This window comes from Vipera ursinii, assembly GCF_947247035.1.
Source record: "Vipera ursinii genome assembly, chromosome: 2".
Classification (NCBI taxonomy): Eukaryota; Metazoa; Chordata; class Lepidosauria; order Squamata; family Viperidae; genus Vipera; species Vipera ursinii.
Window position 1 is genome coordinate 207224854 of NC_139513.1, and position 16877 is coordinate 207241730.

General features: G+C 39.7%; 1 protein-coding gene across 2 annotated transcripts in view; it reads left to right on the forward strand.

Annotated features, from left to right (window-relative positions):
- Positions 1–16877, forward strand: part of SUSD1 (sushi domain containing 1) — a 51612-nt gene that overhangs the window by 20936 nt on the left and 13799 nt on the right. The window contains exons 7-12 of one of the 2 annotated variants that reach the window (XM_083353776.1): positions 1601–1692; positions 5032–5227; positions 7424–7518; positions 9433–9619; positions 10558–10651; positions 13850–14108. In XM_083353776.1, the coding sequence (XP_083209902.1) occupies positions 1601–1692; positions 5032–5227; positions 7424–7518; positions 9433–9619; positions 10558–10651; positions 13850–14108 (923 nt within the window). Of the gene's footprint in view, positions 1–1600; positions 1693–5031; positions 5228–7423; positions 7519–9432; positions 9620–10557; positions 10705–13849; positions 14109–16877 lie in introns of those variants that run through there. The other variant, XM_083353777.1, reaches the window with a different exon arrangement.

The window sequence follows — 16877 nt, forward strand, 5'->3', positions numbered from 1 at the left end:
AAAGAAAGAACTTGAGATCACTCACAAGTGCTCCAAACAGCTTCTTCTTCTGGGGAGACTGTAAGACAACGGTCTCCAGAACTCTAGGAGGCAAGGGAATAGCTATCTTGCTATCTTGCGGTCTGCACCTTTGAACAGACACTGGGTTCACCTACTTCCTGTTCTAATTACTTTCAATGATTGTTTGTTAACTGCTTTTCATATATTAGGAAACTTTAGATTGACAAGTTTAACCATGCTGGGATTGTTAAGTTTCCTTCAGTCCTTAGCAAAATAAGCTTTAAATACAAGTTTAAGGACTATTTTTTTTTCTGGAATAAATAGCAAAAGGATGATTGTAGCTTTGATTTTAGAAAGTTACAAACAATCTAAGGGTCCAGATAAATTTCAAATAAGATTTTGGAATTAATTATAAAAAAATCCTTCCTATAGGAAAATGGTGGTTTTGTTTTGAATTCTTTAAAAAACATAAGAAGATAAGGCTTTAAAAACTCACACAATAGAGGGAAGTAGAAGGAACTAAAGATTACAATTAAAGAAGAGGAATACTCAAACTTACAAATGCTGAAGGAAGCAAAATATTTTAACATTGGACATATTAAAGGAAATTTTTCAACAATGGAGCCAGAAATTAATTTTAAGAGTTTTTGCCTCTATAGAAAATTGTGTTTAAAAGATGCTAGAGAAGAGGAACAAGTGTTACCTGAGATGATTGAGACTGATTTGAAAGTGGATTTAAGAATGACAGACTACAAGGATGATATGGAGAAATGTTACAGTGAACATACAAAAGAAATCAGCTCATGTTTCAATAATTAAAAGGCATATACAAGTAATAACTAAGACAGTCACCTGGCTAACTTTCCTACATTGGATTAACAAAATAAGCTTGTTAAAGCTTTCAAGAATTTTGTGAAAATGGGCAAAGAAAAAAATTAAAAGATATTACATTATTTAAAGGGACAAAAGATCAAGATTCATATTTATGATGGTTGCAGTCTCTTGGGGCCCATAGGGAAGCTAGATTCACCTAACTGTTACTAGCTTAACAACTGTAGTGATTCATAGAACAATTGGGGCAAGAAAGGTCATAAAATGTGGCAAAATTCACTGAGCAACAGAAATTTTAGGTTCAATTGTGGTCGTAAGTCGAGAACTATAACTTTTCAGCTTTTAGTAGGCATTTGGTTGGAAGAGTTTAATTAGTAATAATAATCAGTAATAACAGAATACTGAACGAACGGCGTGGTGGCCTAGTTGTGAAGACGCTTGCTTCCCACTTGGAAGGTTGATTGTTTAATCCTAGGTAGCAGCAGATGTTTCTGTCTTAGGGTGCAAAGAAAATAATATCCAATCAATAAATGCTCAGCTCCATCCAATCGCCTTGACTCTACCCTGAATTAAAGGACTACAGGGTCATAAAAAGAAGAAAAAAATAACAATACTGGACAAGATAAGGCTTTGATTGCTCTTCTTACATTCTTGCCATTTTAATTTACAATTGGTTAGCAGTACATGATAAAAATAAGAAATTGGGTTGATAAATGACTTTTTCTTAAAAGTTTTCTAAGTAATGTGTATGCTTTTTTTTGTCTTGTAGAAGTGCAAGACTTTGTTAATGTTACATGGAAAGATCCTTGTGTGTCATGGAAGAGACATTACGGAAGTGCTGGAGTAAATGAAACCTATCAAGTTTGTGAGACATTTGATCTTTTCTGTCTTTAAAAGATAAAATTGTCATTGTTACTTACTAACACTTTATACACTCATACCTACAGACTTTCTACATACAGTATAAACATTTATGAAAATGCTGGTTATATAGGCAAGTAATTTTTTAAATGAAACTATTTGGATGGCTATAATTTTCTCTAGCTGGGCAATGGATAGCATCGTTCTGCATTCATCGTAAATTTTCTGGAGACAATTGTACTTTAAACTGGGAGGCTTTGGTAAAAAAAAACCCATTTTTAATGCAGATTTACTATCTTGGTCTAGTTTCTTGCTGTCTTCAGAGTTATAAAAATATATCTACATTATAAAACCCTTTAATTTTTTTGCCAATTTAATTGCCATGCCATACCATGTGCCATACCATGTGGACAGGGACAGCCAACTCGCAGCGGCCAACTCACCACAGCCAACTCACCGCGGGCAACTTGCCACAAAGACAACTTGCTGTGGGACAAGAATTACACTAATATCAAAGACATGGTGGAATAGAATCATTAAAGAAAGGATGCAAAAGGAGGGACAAAATGAAATGTGAATGACAACAATTAAAATATTTTTTATTTCATCATCTTTTTAGCCATTATCTATCTACTGCAGGCTGAAGGCCTCTTCCACATGTTTTCAACCCACAAGGCCTGAGCTTTCTTTTGCTAATTGGGCCTGCAGTACTCTTCGATGTCATCGATCCATCTTGTTTTAGGTCTCTTTCGTGGACACTTTTTATCAAGTGGGATCCATTCTGTGTCTGCCTTGGTCCACCCGTCATCAGGTCTTCTTGCTATGTGACCAGCCCATTTCCATTTCAATTCTTTTACTTTCTTGATGATATCATATACTTCTGTTTGTTCTCTAATCCATATGCAGGTCTTTCAGTCTTCTCTTTTAATGCATGCATGTATCTTTCCACGAGTCTTTGCGCCACTTGTAGCTTTTGTATTGATTGTAAGGTTAGTATCCGTGTTTTACCGGCATATGTTAGAACATGTAGCACACACTGATCGAAAATTTTTCTCTTCGGGCATAGGGGGAGGTTGTTCTTGAAAATTATGCTTAGCTTGTTGAATGCCTGCCAACCACATTTAAACGTCATTCAATTTCCTTTATTGTATCACCTTCCATTGAGATTCATTGGCCCAGGTATATGTAATGGTCTACTACGTCTAATTCTCCAGATATAATTTTCTTTCTTTCTTTTGGTGATTTATTAAAAATAACCTGGCTCTTTTTCAGCTTTATTTTTAAGCCAAATGGTTCTCCTGCTTTGTACAATTCTTGTATGTGTCTTTGTAGCTCTTCTCGGTCCTGTGAGAAGAGAAAAAACATCACTTGCAAATCTTAAGTGATTTAAATAGGCACCATTAATTTTTATTCCATCTTTTGCCCAGTCTAATTTGCGAAATACTTCTTCAAGACAGGCTGAGAAAAGGATAGGTGATATTTTATCGCCTTGTTGTACACCTTGTTCCTTGTTGATTTCCACTTTAGGATCATTAAGGCAAATTGTTGCTAGTGTTTTTTCATATATTGATTGTAGTAAATTTTTTGTAAGCAGTGTCTACGCCTTGGTTGAGCAATGCATTAATTATTGCTTGCTGGAATACTGAGTCAAACAGCTTTTTGTAGTCGATGAAAGCCATGCACAGAGACATGGTGTACGTGCCTTTCAATGACTTGCTGAACAATCTGGATGTGATCCATTGTGCTGTAGCCACTTCTAAACCCTGCCTGCTCCTTTGGTTGTGCATCATTTAATGTTCTCAATATTCTTTTTGCTATTATATTGATGAAAACCTTAGAGATGACTGAAAGAAGGCTTATTGGGCTATAGTTCTTTAAATCATCTTAGGCTCATTTCTTGTGTATAAGAATCACTTCAGCATTTTTCCATGTATTGGGGTATTTTTTCTTCTCTGAGGCATCTCAGGTACAATTTCGCTAGTATCGTGTAAATTGCGATCACCAGTTTTCAGCATTTCAACCGTAACACAGTCATTTCCTGAAGGTTTGCCATTTTTCATTGATTTTATGGTACTTGATACTTCCTTCACCAGGATAGCTGGCATTTCCTCTTTTGTGGGTGTTGTTACTTTTGAGTGATCTTGATCTTTGTATAGCTGTGTATAGAATTTTTTAAATTATTTTTAACATTTCCTGTCTTGTTCTGCACACAAAGCCATCTTCACGTTTTAATGCAAAAAACCTTTCATATATTTATAGGCTTGCATTTTGCTCTGTGGATCTCTTTGTTTTCTTCAGTTGCCTTTTTCACAAACTTCACACTAAACTGACACGTTGCTTCTTGTATACGTTTTCTTATGGTCTTCCAAAGTGAAATTTCCAGTACTCTACATTGTCTATCATTTTTTTCATTAAATAAATAGTTTAAATCAGGGGTGTCAAACTGCCAGCCCACGGGCTGGACGCGTCACAAAGAAACCGCGCCGGCAATGGGAAAAAAGTTCTGATACATTGTGCGACATCACATGACGTTGCGAGTTTGACATGTCTGGTTTAAATCAATATTTTTAAAAAAAAACATTTTAAATAATTAAATTGAATTGTTAAATTGTCCCATGGCCAGTTGTCCTGTGGCAAGTTGACCCGCAGTGAGTTGACCGTGACGAGTTGGCCACAGCGAGTTGGCTGCGGGCGAGTTGTCCCATTCCATGGTAAGAGGGTTCAATGTCATAAGGGTAGCTCTGGGAGTGATGCCAGCAGGAGTATGAGCTTCTGATACAGTTACCCTTGCTTGTAGGAGCACAAAAGGAAGGCATGAAGCAAACCCAGTGGTGGGATTCAGCCGGTTTGCACCACTTCAGCAGAAATGGTAGCTCATTCTTTGTTGCCCAGGCCTAGAACGGACTTCCAGAAGCGGCATCCACACAGAGAGAACCGGTTGTTCACGTTTTGAATCCCACCCCCTAGCAAACCCATAGTGATCTTTTGGGCAGATGGTGTGAAAATAGTGACTATGCTTGACAAGGCTGAGAGAATTTGAGAAAGGGGAAGATAGCAAGTGGACAGGGTTAAGCAGATTACAGAAAGAGATGATGAACCTTCATCCATGTATGTACCAAATGTGGAGCCCAACTCAGTGTCACACAATTTAACCGATTGCCATAACTTTTCTCTTCAAATAACTTTGGGAACCTGTATCGTGATGCTAGTTTTGCAGAACTACAATCTCTAGAATTCTCTGGAGATTTGGAATTGAAATTTAAAAAATATTACATTATAGAGATAGACCGTAGACTCCTGCTTTTTAGAATTTATTTCTCTTTTTTTACTTGCTAACAGGTTACTGTGTTGATGCTAGGAAATGAACCAAAGGAAATGACAGATATGTTGATCAAGCCTCCTGCCACTGAGCTGGCTGTAAATGTGTGTTTGCAATTACAGCAACACGCAAATTACACTGTGGAAATTATTGCAGACTCCATTAATTTGCTTTTACGGTTGAGAATAGCACACCCAGTAATTCATCCAGTGGTTGGTAGGTTCTGTACTTCTAGAAGATATTAACATTAGTAATAAATAGAAAAATTGTCTTAAATTATTATTGTGGAACACAAACTACTCTTCCAGATCTTGGGATAATGAGAAAGAAAAGGAAGTTCGGTTTTTCCCATTATATTGCACTGATGTTGATACTTCTCTCAGGGGGAAAAATGTTTGTGTTGTGTAGAAATGTGATTCTGAAATGTACATACAATGACACAAAGTGGTTTAGAAGCAAATAGATAAAGGAAGCAGCCTGGGAGGGAGCAGAACCCATGCTCTTAAATTTGTATGTAAAAGATGATCTCATATTTGATTTTTTTTACATACCTGTGCAATTTGGGACAGTTTTAAATAATTAATTGCCTTGGAAAATTGAAGTCTATGTCTCTTAGAGAGCTTTAGATTCTATTTCTAAGGCTATAATTTCTAGAGTTCTTTGGGAAATGGTAGCAACTATTCCATCAATTCATTTGTAGCATGAATATTTCTTAAGATAATTTTGAAGGGAAAAAAAAAGCTTTGTGAACGTGACAAGAATCACATAACAAGGTTTATTAATATAGTGTTTCCAAATAACCCAGATATTGTTGTGCAATTCTATCACTTCTGGAGGATACCAAATAAGATTTAGCAAGCAACACTGTTTTTGTTTAAAGAACATGAACATTTTTACTAACAAAATTAAAAGTTAAATGTAACGTTTGCATTTAATCATGCTTTCCTCCTGTGATTTGCCATTGACTTGGATGTTTTCTCAACTTTCCAATGCACGCTGTAGACCTGGTACATCTTGGTAATCTCCTATCCTGGTATTAACCCATGTCCAGTGCTTTTCAAGATCAACCAAGATTAATTAGCTAGGTGGTGCTTAGTTTGGCTGAAATATGCTATAGAATTTACAGTGCAAAATTGGGTAGTGAATTGTGGAGTTCTTGGTGTTCTCTGAAACTGGTTGTTTGCTTGAAGACATTTTATTATCCAGCTAGGTAACATCTTCAGTGACTATGGGCTTTGCTCTCTATTTAGATATTTATGCAAAAAGAATAGTTGTTCCTTGATGCAAGTTTGCTTACATGCAAATTTCTCTCATTTGCATGCTTTCTGAAGCATTTGATGCTCATATGTGGTTCTAAAAAAAGAGAATATCTAACTTAATATTAAACCGTGCAATCCTTGATATTGTCTAAGCCTGCAAGGTTGTTTGCTTGCAGAAAATGTGCAAATGGGAGAAATTCTCTTCTCTTCTCTTCTCTTCTCTTCTCTTCTCTTCTCTTCTCTTCTCTTCTCTTCTCTTCTCCTCTCCTCTCCTCTCCTCTCCTCTCCTCTCCTCTCCTCTCCTCTCCTCTCCTCTCCTCTCCTCTCCTCTCCTCTCCTATCCTATCCTATCCTATCCTATCCTTTTTCTTGTCTATTGAATGGTGAATTGTTAATCAGTGATTAATTTAATGCAATCACTTAATGCATTAAATCAACCCATTAATTTAATGTAAGAACTAAAATTTGTGGTCAACTTTCAATGAGTGAATGGAACTAGAATTAAAAAGTTACTTGAAAGCTGTGGATTGAAAAGAAATCTTGAGAAATTGCAAAATTAAAGCACTATGCACAACAATAATGAAGTAATGATGCTTCAATGAAGTTAGAATTGGGACTTGAACGAGAAGAGGATCATGTAAGAGATTTACTTAAAAAACAAGTACTACTTCTGATCAGGAACCAAATATTCAGAATATGATTTAGAGAGGGAAAAGAGCATTTCAAATATTGGATCAAAACTTACATTCACAGAAAGGCTGAGAAAACCGTAGAGCAAAACAAAGCAAATAGGACTGGAGGATAATATACTGTATGTGGTATTTAGAGACAGGAAGGGCAGTTTCTTTTGATCCAGAAATAATCAGGTAAGATAAGCAGCCAATAGGGAATGTCTTGGCTAGAATTTTGGGAATTATATTTCAGTAACATCTTCTCTGCACTTCAGTGTTTTGATCTGAAAAGACATATGAGAATCATGAAGAGTAGCTCTAACTTACCAATTGTTTTGACCTAAGGCCTAATGCAATATCTTTATTAATAAATATCTTTATTAATAAATAAAGATATTAATAAATAATATTAATAAATAATTCCAATAAAAATAAGATTTGTATTTAGTTTCAGTGTCTTCTCCTTCCCTTTTTCTTTCCAGAAAAGACTGTATTCAACAACATTTCCATATTTAATGACACCTGTATTAAATGGCAGAGAGTCCCAGGAAGAACACAGTCTGAGGAAACCTACCTAGTAAGTTAGGCGCAGTTGTAATCGAATGGAAAATCATGGAAAAGCTCTGAGAAATACTGTTTTCACACATCTTTTGACGGTGACGTTGTTGTCTGAAATATACAGACTGGCCCATTATCTCTTCAGATTCATAGGCTTTGTTGATTTTGGTAGCTCTTTAGCTGCCTCTTCAGAAGTTGAAGTGGAAATACAGGTAGTCACCGCCCTGAGTCCTTCGGGAGAAGGGCGGTATAAAAATTTAATAAACTTAAACTTAAACTTAGTCCTTGACATACAACTTTAATGGAGCCTGCCCGTTACGGTTGTATGTTGTTACAGTCATAAATTGGGTTGTTATGTGATAATTTTGTGACCTTTTTTACAGTGATTGTTAAATGAACACAAGTGTCTTTAAGCAAACCACACTATGGTGTGATTTGATGGCAAAACCTCATAAAGACATAGACACATGACTGCAGGTTTCTGCAAATACCAAGCAGAAGTGTAGTCACATGGGAGATGGGGGCAACCAACAGAATCAAGTCATAACTTCCTTTTCCTACGTCCGTCAAAACTTCAAAGAGTTGCTAAGTGACCAGTCATAAGTTGAGAACTCGTAGGAGTAATGTAGATTTATTTAAGGAAAGACATTTCATTTTGACTGAAGTCTTTTTCGTCCAATAGCGTATTACAAGTATTCTTACATCTATTATGAAAAACTATTATGTTATGCCTATTTCCTTCATAAATTGTGATAAATTGTATCAAGATTTGTATAGCTCTATAAGGCAGACATGTCAAACACGAGGCCCGGGGGCCAGATCCGGCCCATGAAGTGGTTTCATGTGGCCCGCAAAGCCATCCTGGAAACAGTGAGGGAACGGCCCCCACTGCCTTGGCCCTGGCCCAGAGACCCTCCTCCTGCCAGAGACCCTCAGATCTGTCCCACTCCTGCCCAGGCCCCCATAGGCACCCTTGATGCGAATGATGTAGAGCTGGCCACACCCACCCAGTAGGCCACACGCACTTTAGCCATGCCCACCCAGTAGGCCACGCCCACCCGGCCCCCTGATGGCAACCGCAATGCTGATGCGGCCCTCAATGAAATTGAGTTTGACACCCCTGCTATAAGGTATAAAGCAGGGGCCCTTCAGTTGTTGCAGAACTACAGATCCCAATAGCACCCGCCAGCCTTTAAAGAACAAGACTATCTCTTGGCACAGAAACATGTGAAGGGGGGAATGGAGTGGCCTTGTGTGCTTCCTGGGTCTGGTGAATGATTTGCACATGCAGCCTTTAACTTGCTCATGCATGCATATCATGGATTGTGAAATTGATCTCTTTACTTTTTCCTCTCTGCCTGGCAAATTGTTCTTGCCAGAAGTCTGAAAAAATCACTTTCAAGAATTTTGAAATAAGGCCCAAGGCATGGATTATTTATTAATCAAGAGCCATGGTGGTGCAGTGGTTAGAGTACAATATTGCAGGCTAACTCTTCCCACTGCCAGGAGTTTGATCCTGACCAGCTCAAGGTTAACTCAGCCTTCCATTCTTCCAGGGTCGGTAAAATGAGGACCTAGATTGTTTGGGGCAATATGTTAACTCTATAAACCTGTTAGAGAGGGCTGTACAGCACTATGAAGAGGTATATAAGTCTAAGTGCTATTGCTATCTAGTTTAGCCCTGTCTTCCTCAATCCATACCTTCCAGATGATTTGGAATGATCCATGTTGGCTGGGGATTGTAGTCCCAATTGATCAGGAAGCATCAGGTTACGGAAAGCTTCTTACCCATCATGCCTTGTATGCAATTTTTCTTAAATTAGACATTTTTTCAGTACACTTATATTTAGACTGTCCATTAGTGTCCTACCTGTTTAATTCACAGCATAATCCACAGTGTCAGATATGTTTAATGATGCATTTCTTGTTACAGATTCACCTAGTGGGTCTACGCTGGTATCAGGAGGATTTCAGTCATAAAATGATTCTTAACTTTACCACAAATTCATGGAATCCAGAATTGTGCCTCAATTTATCTTCAGGCAGCAATTACACTGTAAATATCTCCACTGCTGACCTAAATCATAGTGTCCCCCTCCATTTGAGCATCCCATTAGCAGGTAATGCCTCGATTTGCACTTTCCCCCCCTTTTTTTTCTTATCCCAAGGTTGTTCCTTCAGTATGAGAATCTACAGCAACTGAATATACTTGACATTCTTCAGAGCCCTGCATCCATGTTTGATTAAATAATTTTATACACAGTCAAATTTTCAATATTTCTGCACAAATAAGACCTCAAACATGACCTGTTCTCACCAGGAATCTTATTTGTACATAAGCAAGGTAGAAGATCTTTAAAAGTTAATAAAAGTGGAGCGTTATTGCTGAACAGTCCTTCCTCCTCTCTTATTAATATTGAGTCTTTCTAGAGTGCCCTATGGATAAAATTTATTAACATAAAACATAATTAATGGTGGTCAGTAATTTATTTATAGGACAAGGACCAAATAATGATAAAATGCATACTGGCAGCATTTTATGTACTAAGAAAGGTATATAAAACATTACTGATTGCTCTCTCCCAATGTCAAATGTAATTTAAACCTGTTTGGGTTTTTTTAAAAGCACAATGGGAAAACTTCTGGTCGAGGAGAAATATTCATCATTTTTTTTTCCTTCAGATACAGTTTAAGGACTGAGGTTTGGGGCCTTTTATGAGGAGATGAGCATTTTGGGAGAATAGACAGTAGTTGCCAAAAGTGCCGGCAGGCTAGGCTTTTTCAGCCAGCAGATTAAAAAAATGGCTTTAAAAAAAATCTTTTGGTGTAGAGTCGACTAATCTCATTTTTATAAATAAAGCTGAATTTTCTCTTAACGGTATTTTTGTTCTATTTTATTGTTGCCGGATCTGGTATGATTTAATTTTGCTGCTTGCAAGTTGCTTTGGATTCCTAATGAAGAAGTGTGTGAAATTTTAAAAAGAATGAATGAATCAGTGCTGAAGGAATAAATTTTTAAAAATTCTATAATAATAAGGACCGTGTATTTCTTTTTTAGATCCACCATCGCCACAAGTAGAATTCAGGTCAGCACAAGACTTTATACCATTATTGAGCTTTCTGAAAGCTGAAGGAAGAAACGGTCCAATCAGGTCTCTGGCTTTTACGCTACATATTTCAGACACCCAACAACACTTACTTCCATGTAATTGTTTTGGTTTTTTTTTAATGTTATTTGCTCTGATTATTTTGTTTCCTCTTCTTTCAAATATCACTATCGTTCAAGGAAGTGTTAAATCCGCAACTTAGCAACCATTCATTTAATGACCTTTTGAAGTTACAATGGCACTGAAAAAAGTGACCTGTTTTTCACATTTACAACCATTGCAGCTTCCCTATGTTTACGTGACCAAAATTTGGGTTTTGGGCAACTGGCCTGTATTTTTGACCGTCGCCCTGTCCCAGAGTTTGGTAAGCTTCCCAGCTGACGTCCGACAACCAAAGTCAGTGGGGGGAATCAGGTTCACCAAACATCTGTGCTACTAAGTTAACAAGCACAATGATTCACTTAACAACTGTGGCAAGAAAGGCCATAAAGTGGGACAAAAGTCACGTCACAACAGCCTTGCGTAGCAGTAGAAATTTTGGGCTCAATTGTGGTCGTGAGCCGAGGACCACCTGCATAAGGCACAGGAACAGATTTGTTCCTCTTGCATACGGATTGCTGTTTAACATCCCACAGTCCAGAGATGCATACAAGATCATTTTTGTTGGTTAATTCAGTTGACCCTTGAGTTTTTGTTCAGAGGCAGGCAGGAACTTTCATTTCTCACCATAGTCGGAAACATTGATTCTGGGAAGCTTTTGAAGATAAGCAGCGCTGACGGATCATTTAATTTGCGTTAAGGAAGCTGTTTGATTTGGAAAAGAGAGGAGTCTCTCCCCATTCATAATTCCATTTGAAGGCCTTAGATATGGGCTGTCCAGCCTCAGTGTAATTGCATGAAGTCTGGGCAGCGTTCAAAAAAGAAGGGCTGTTTTCTGTGAGGTGTTGTTGAAATGGGTAAGCTGGCATCATCGTCTCAGAATGCTTCTTAGCAGTGCTGGCTACCGGATTAAGGGCAAGGTTGCTTCTTGCAAAAGTGGATGTAGGGAATTTAATCTTGAGGTTCATAATTGATTTGATCCTTTTACTTTTAATCTTTTATGTTTATTTAATATATAAAATACAAAGAAAAATAGAAATAAGAAATTAGGGAAAGGAAAAAAGAGAGAGGGAGAGAAAAAAGGTGAGATACAAAGGGCAAAAAAACCCACATTGACTTCCAACTCTTTTTAGCACAATATTAAGATTAAAAATGATCCAGCCTCAACTTTTTGCTTTTACACATTAGTACAGAGGTCCCCAACCTTTTGGACACCAGGGACTGGTTTTGTGGAGAGAGGTTTTTCCAGGGACCGGAGGGGGTGTGGTTTTGTGTGCTGCCGTTTGTGCGGCCCGGTTGCTAGCATGCCACGGCCTGGTACCGGTCCAAGGACTGGGGGTTGGGGACCCCTGCATTAGTATATAACTAGCCATTTCCATAACGACAAAGCTATCTAATCGACAAAACTAAAGTCAAAATTTCATTTTTAATTTCACCACAAGCCCAAAATCCAGAAGTGATGTACAGGTGAAAAAAGTACTTAAATATATTCTCCTCTTTGAATAAAACGATCAGTGTAATCATTCCTGCTTTATCTTCCTTGCTATGGAAATAGTGTGTATCTCTGTTTGCACCTAACAATCTTTGTGAACTATCACTGTTTTTATTAACAAGGTTCACTGTATCCTTTCAGATTCGTTGACCTTACAGGGGAAAATGCTCTTTTTTTCTTCTTACCCTTTTTAAATGGCTAAACTTTTCTTTAAGCACATTTCTGAAATCAAAATTTTCTAATGCATCTTTTTCTTTAGCTTCTTAATTGATTTGATGCTTAATCTCCTCGGTCTGTGTCCAAAATTGTAGCCATTGCATGTTAAGCATCACTGAGGGACCAAGTACTCCAGCCTTCAGTTAAGGGTTAGGCCAGGGGTAGGCAACCTTGGCTTCTTTATGACTCGTGGACTTCAACTCCCAGAATTCCTGAGCCAGCCACGCTGAGGGGAAAGGGAGAGGTTTCCAAGCTGAGCCATGCTGGCTCAGGAATTCTGGGAGTTGAAGTCCACGAGTCATAAAAGAGCCAAGGTTGCCTACCCATGGGTTAGGCCTTCAGAACAGAGAGATGGATCGTATTTCTGTTTGGACACTTTAAATGCATTACGCAAAATAGATATCCAGTAATATGTGAGCTTTTGTAGCCCAGGGCCTTTCCAAGTGAACATTCTACAATTATTTGTTCTTTGCAAATCCTTAATTGGCTTTTATTAGTACAGACAATCCTCAGCTTACAAGAGTTCGTTTAGTAACCATTCAAAGTTATAACGGCACTGAAAAATGTGACTCATGACCATTTTTTTCACAGTTATGACCTTTGCAGCATCCCCATGATCATGTGATCAAAATTCAGACGCTTGGCAACTGGTTCATACTTACGACCATTGCTATATCCCAAGGTCATGGGATCACCTTTTATGACCTTCTGACGAGCAAAGTCAATGGGGAAGCCAAATTCACTTAACAACTGGGTTACTAACCTATCACCCGCAGGGATTCACTTAACAACTGTCACAAGAAAGGTCGTAAAATGGAGAACATTCACTTAACAAATGTCTCATGTAACAACAGTAATTTTGGGCTCAATTGTGATCGTAAGTCTTGGACTACATGTATTGGTCAGGTGGTTAAGGATTTTAGATTGCTTTACTAGAATGTTATCTACTGTTCTATTACTTGCAGTTTTATATACCCCAGGGGTGTCAAACTTCCGGCCCATGGGCCGGACACGTCATCCGGAAGCCACGCCCACCCCATTGCTGGCAATGGCGAAATGGCTCCGATATGTTGTGTGACATCACGTGACGTCGCATGTTTGACACGTCTGATATATCCACACTTTAAAAAAAGAGAATGCAACCTGATATCCACAATAGAGTTTTTCGTATGTTCATACGTTTTCGCTTGTTTTTGTTACTTTGCACATGCACAAAAGGCAGATGGCTTTTGTTTGTGCAGTAAGTACATTTAGTCAAGCTATTATTGTCTCTTGTGGCTAGGGCTGGAATGCGGCCCTTGCACATAAGATGGATCAGGTGTACACAAACCATTTAATGTTGGCCATCTGAGCAATCTTGAAGAAAGTCAGCAAAATCCAGTAGCAATAAAAACAGTTCTTAGCATGACTTGATGCTTTTATCTTCGTATTTCTAGTTCCTACCAAGTGATTGTCATTCCTGGGATTCCACTCTGCAACTTTAATTGCTACTCCTTGACCAACCTCTCTTACTTCAGCAAAAGTTCAGAATCTGATAGCTATGTGACAGCTGAATTCCCTGCCAAGAGCATTCCTGAGAACAGGTTGAGCTTTGTTCCTGGAGACCGACTGTATTATGGAGGATTTTACAACGCTCCCTTGAAACCAAGCAAAGCCTATTGTATTGTACTTAGGACTGTCAGCAAGTGGAACGGGGTAAGAATACGGTTAAAATCCCTCCCATTCTTTTGCTCCATTTATATTTGCATTTCAACAGATTCCGGGACAGCTGGCAAAATAGACGTTGGTAATGAAATAAATTGAAAACAAACGCTTTCAAACATGACCATGCCAAAAAGAGTACAATAGTATTTAGAAGAATGCAAAACAATTGAAACAATTTACGGAGGATAAGAAAGTCTGAGAATATAGAAAGATATTTACCTATCTCTTTTAAATTTTTAGGGACACGGTGGCTCAGTGGGTTAGGACATTAAGCTTGTCAATCAGAAGGTCAGCAGTTTGGCGGGTCGAATCCTGAGTGCCGCGTAACAGAGTGAGCGCCTGTTACTCGTCCCAGCTTCTGCCAACCTAGCAGTTCGAAACACGTAAAAATGCAAGTAGGAAAATAGGGACCACTACGGTGGGAAGGTAACAGCGTTCCGTGCGCCTTTGGCGTCTAGTCATGCCGGCCACATGACCACGGAGATGTCCTCGGACAAGCGCTGGCTCTTCGGCTTTGAAACAGAGATGAGCACCGGCCCCTAGAGTTGGAAACAACTAGCACGCATGTGCGGGGGAACCTTTACATTTACCTTTACCTTTAAATTTTTAAAAATTTCAGTTAAATTGAAATGATATTAGCTCAAGGAGCACTGCCACAGCCACAGGTTGAGGGACCGGACATATCCCCGACGTTTGCAACGTCATCATAACTTCAAATGGTCACCGAATGAGGTAGTTGGTAAATGAAGTGATTTTTTAAAAAAAAAAATCAATATTTATTTATTTATTTATTTATTTATTTATTTATTTAATTAAATTTTTATACCGCCCTTCTCCCGAAGGACTCAGGCGGTGAACAGGTCATATCTTAAAACTACAAAAGTACAAAAGTTAAAAAAGAATTAAATTATTGCCCACAATAAAAAACAATAAAAAATATATATAAATATTAAAACCCTAAGTGATTCCCCATCAGGCCAGGCCAGCTTGTTCAAATAAATGGGTCTTTAACCCATGCCGGAAGGAGCGGAGATCCGGTGCCATCCGGAGCTCAACCGGCAGCTGATTCCACAAAGCTGGAGCGCCCACAGAGAAGGCCCTCCCCCTGGGGGCCACCAGTCGACATTCTCTGACTGGAGGCACCCTGAGGAGGCCCTCTCTGTGGGAACGCACAGGGCGGAGGGGAGTCAACGCCGGCAGCAGGTGGTCCCCGAGGTATTCCGGACCCATACCATGTAAGGACTTAAAAACCATCACTAAGACCTTGAACCTCACCCGGAAGACAACTGGTAACCAATGCAGCTCGCGGAGCAAAGATGTAACATGGGAGTACCGGGAAACTCCCAAGACAACTCTCGCGGCCGCATTCTGTACCAGTTGGAGCCTCCGAGTGGTCTTCAAGGGAAGCCCCATGTAGAGAGCATTGCAATAGTCAAGACGAGAGGTCACGAGCGCATGAGTGACCGTACACAGGGTATCCCGGTCTAGATAGGGCTGCAACTGCCGCACCAGGCGAACCTGTGCGAAAGCCCCCCTCGTCACGGCTACTACATGTTCTTCTAAGGTAAGCCGTGCATCCAGGAGGACTCCCAAGTTGCGAGCCCTATCTACGGGGGGTAAAGACTCACCCCCCATAGAAAGTGATGGAACGTTTTGAATGTCCCGGGATGCCGGAATGTACAGCCACTCAGTCTTGTCAGGGTTGAGTTGAAGTCTGTTCCTCCCCATCCAGACCCGAACCGCCTCCAGGCAACGGGACATCACTGGGGTGGTTTGGGGTCGAAATGAAAAGTTGGGTATCATCAGCATATTGATGATACCCAACTCCAAAACCACGAATGATCTCACCCAGCGGTTTCATGTAGATGTTGAACAGGAGAGGCGAAAGAACCGAACCCTGAGGAACTCCACAAACGAGAGACCTAGGGGCCGATCTCTGCCCCCCTGCCAACACCGACTGCGAACGTCCCAGGAGATAGGAGGAGAACCACCGAAGAACTGTGCCTCCCACTCCCAATCCCCTGAGACGCCGCAGCAGGATACCATGGTCGATGGTATCGAAAGCCGCCGAGAGGTCTAATAGGACCAGGACAGAGGAATATCCCCTATCCCGGGCCCTCCAGAGATCATTCACCAGAGCGACCAATGCCGTCTCCGTGCTGTACCCGGGCCTGAAACCCGATTGGTACGGGTCCAGATAATCCGCTTCATCCAGGACCAGAGGGAGCTGATGCGCCACCACACTCTCAACAACCTTCGCAAGAAAGCGAAGGTTGGAGACTGGACGAAAGTTGTTCAAGACAGCTGGGTCCAAGGCAGGCTTCTTGAGGAGAGGTCTCACCACCGCCTCCTTCAAGACGGTGGGGAAATTACCCTCACTCAAAGAAGCAAATATCACCGCCTGGAACCAGCCTCGTGTCCTCTCCCTGGCTTAGAGCATGACCGCCAAATGGATCACCAATCAAACCGTCAATCCCAGCATCCTTAAGACTCTGAATATATTTCCTGTCAGGGATGTGCGGGAGGAAGAGCAGGGCCATGTTTCTCCCCCCATTTTATAAGACCTCTCCCCTATCCCTCAAAGTTAAATTTAGATGATATTGAATTGATCAGTTAGTCAACTCGATATATTGGGATATTGTATTGACCGGTTTGTATAATTTCCTTATTTTGGTAAATAAATAAATAAATAAATTCAGAAGTAAAGGGCAGGAAATGCGATGCAACCTGTTTTTAAGATTCCAGATAGAGATCATGTGT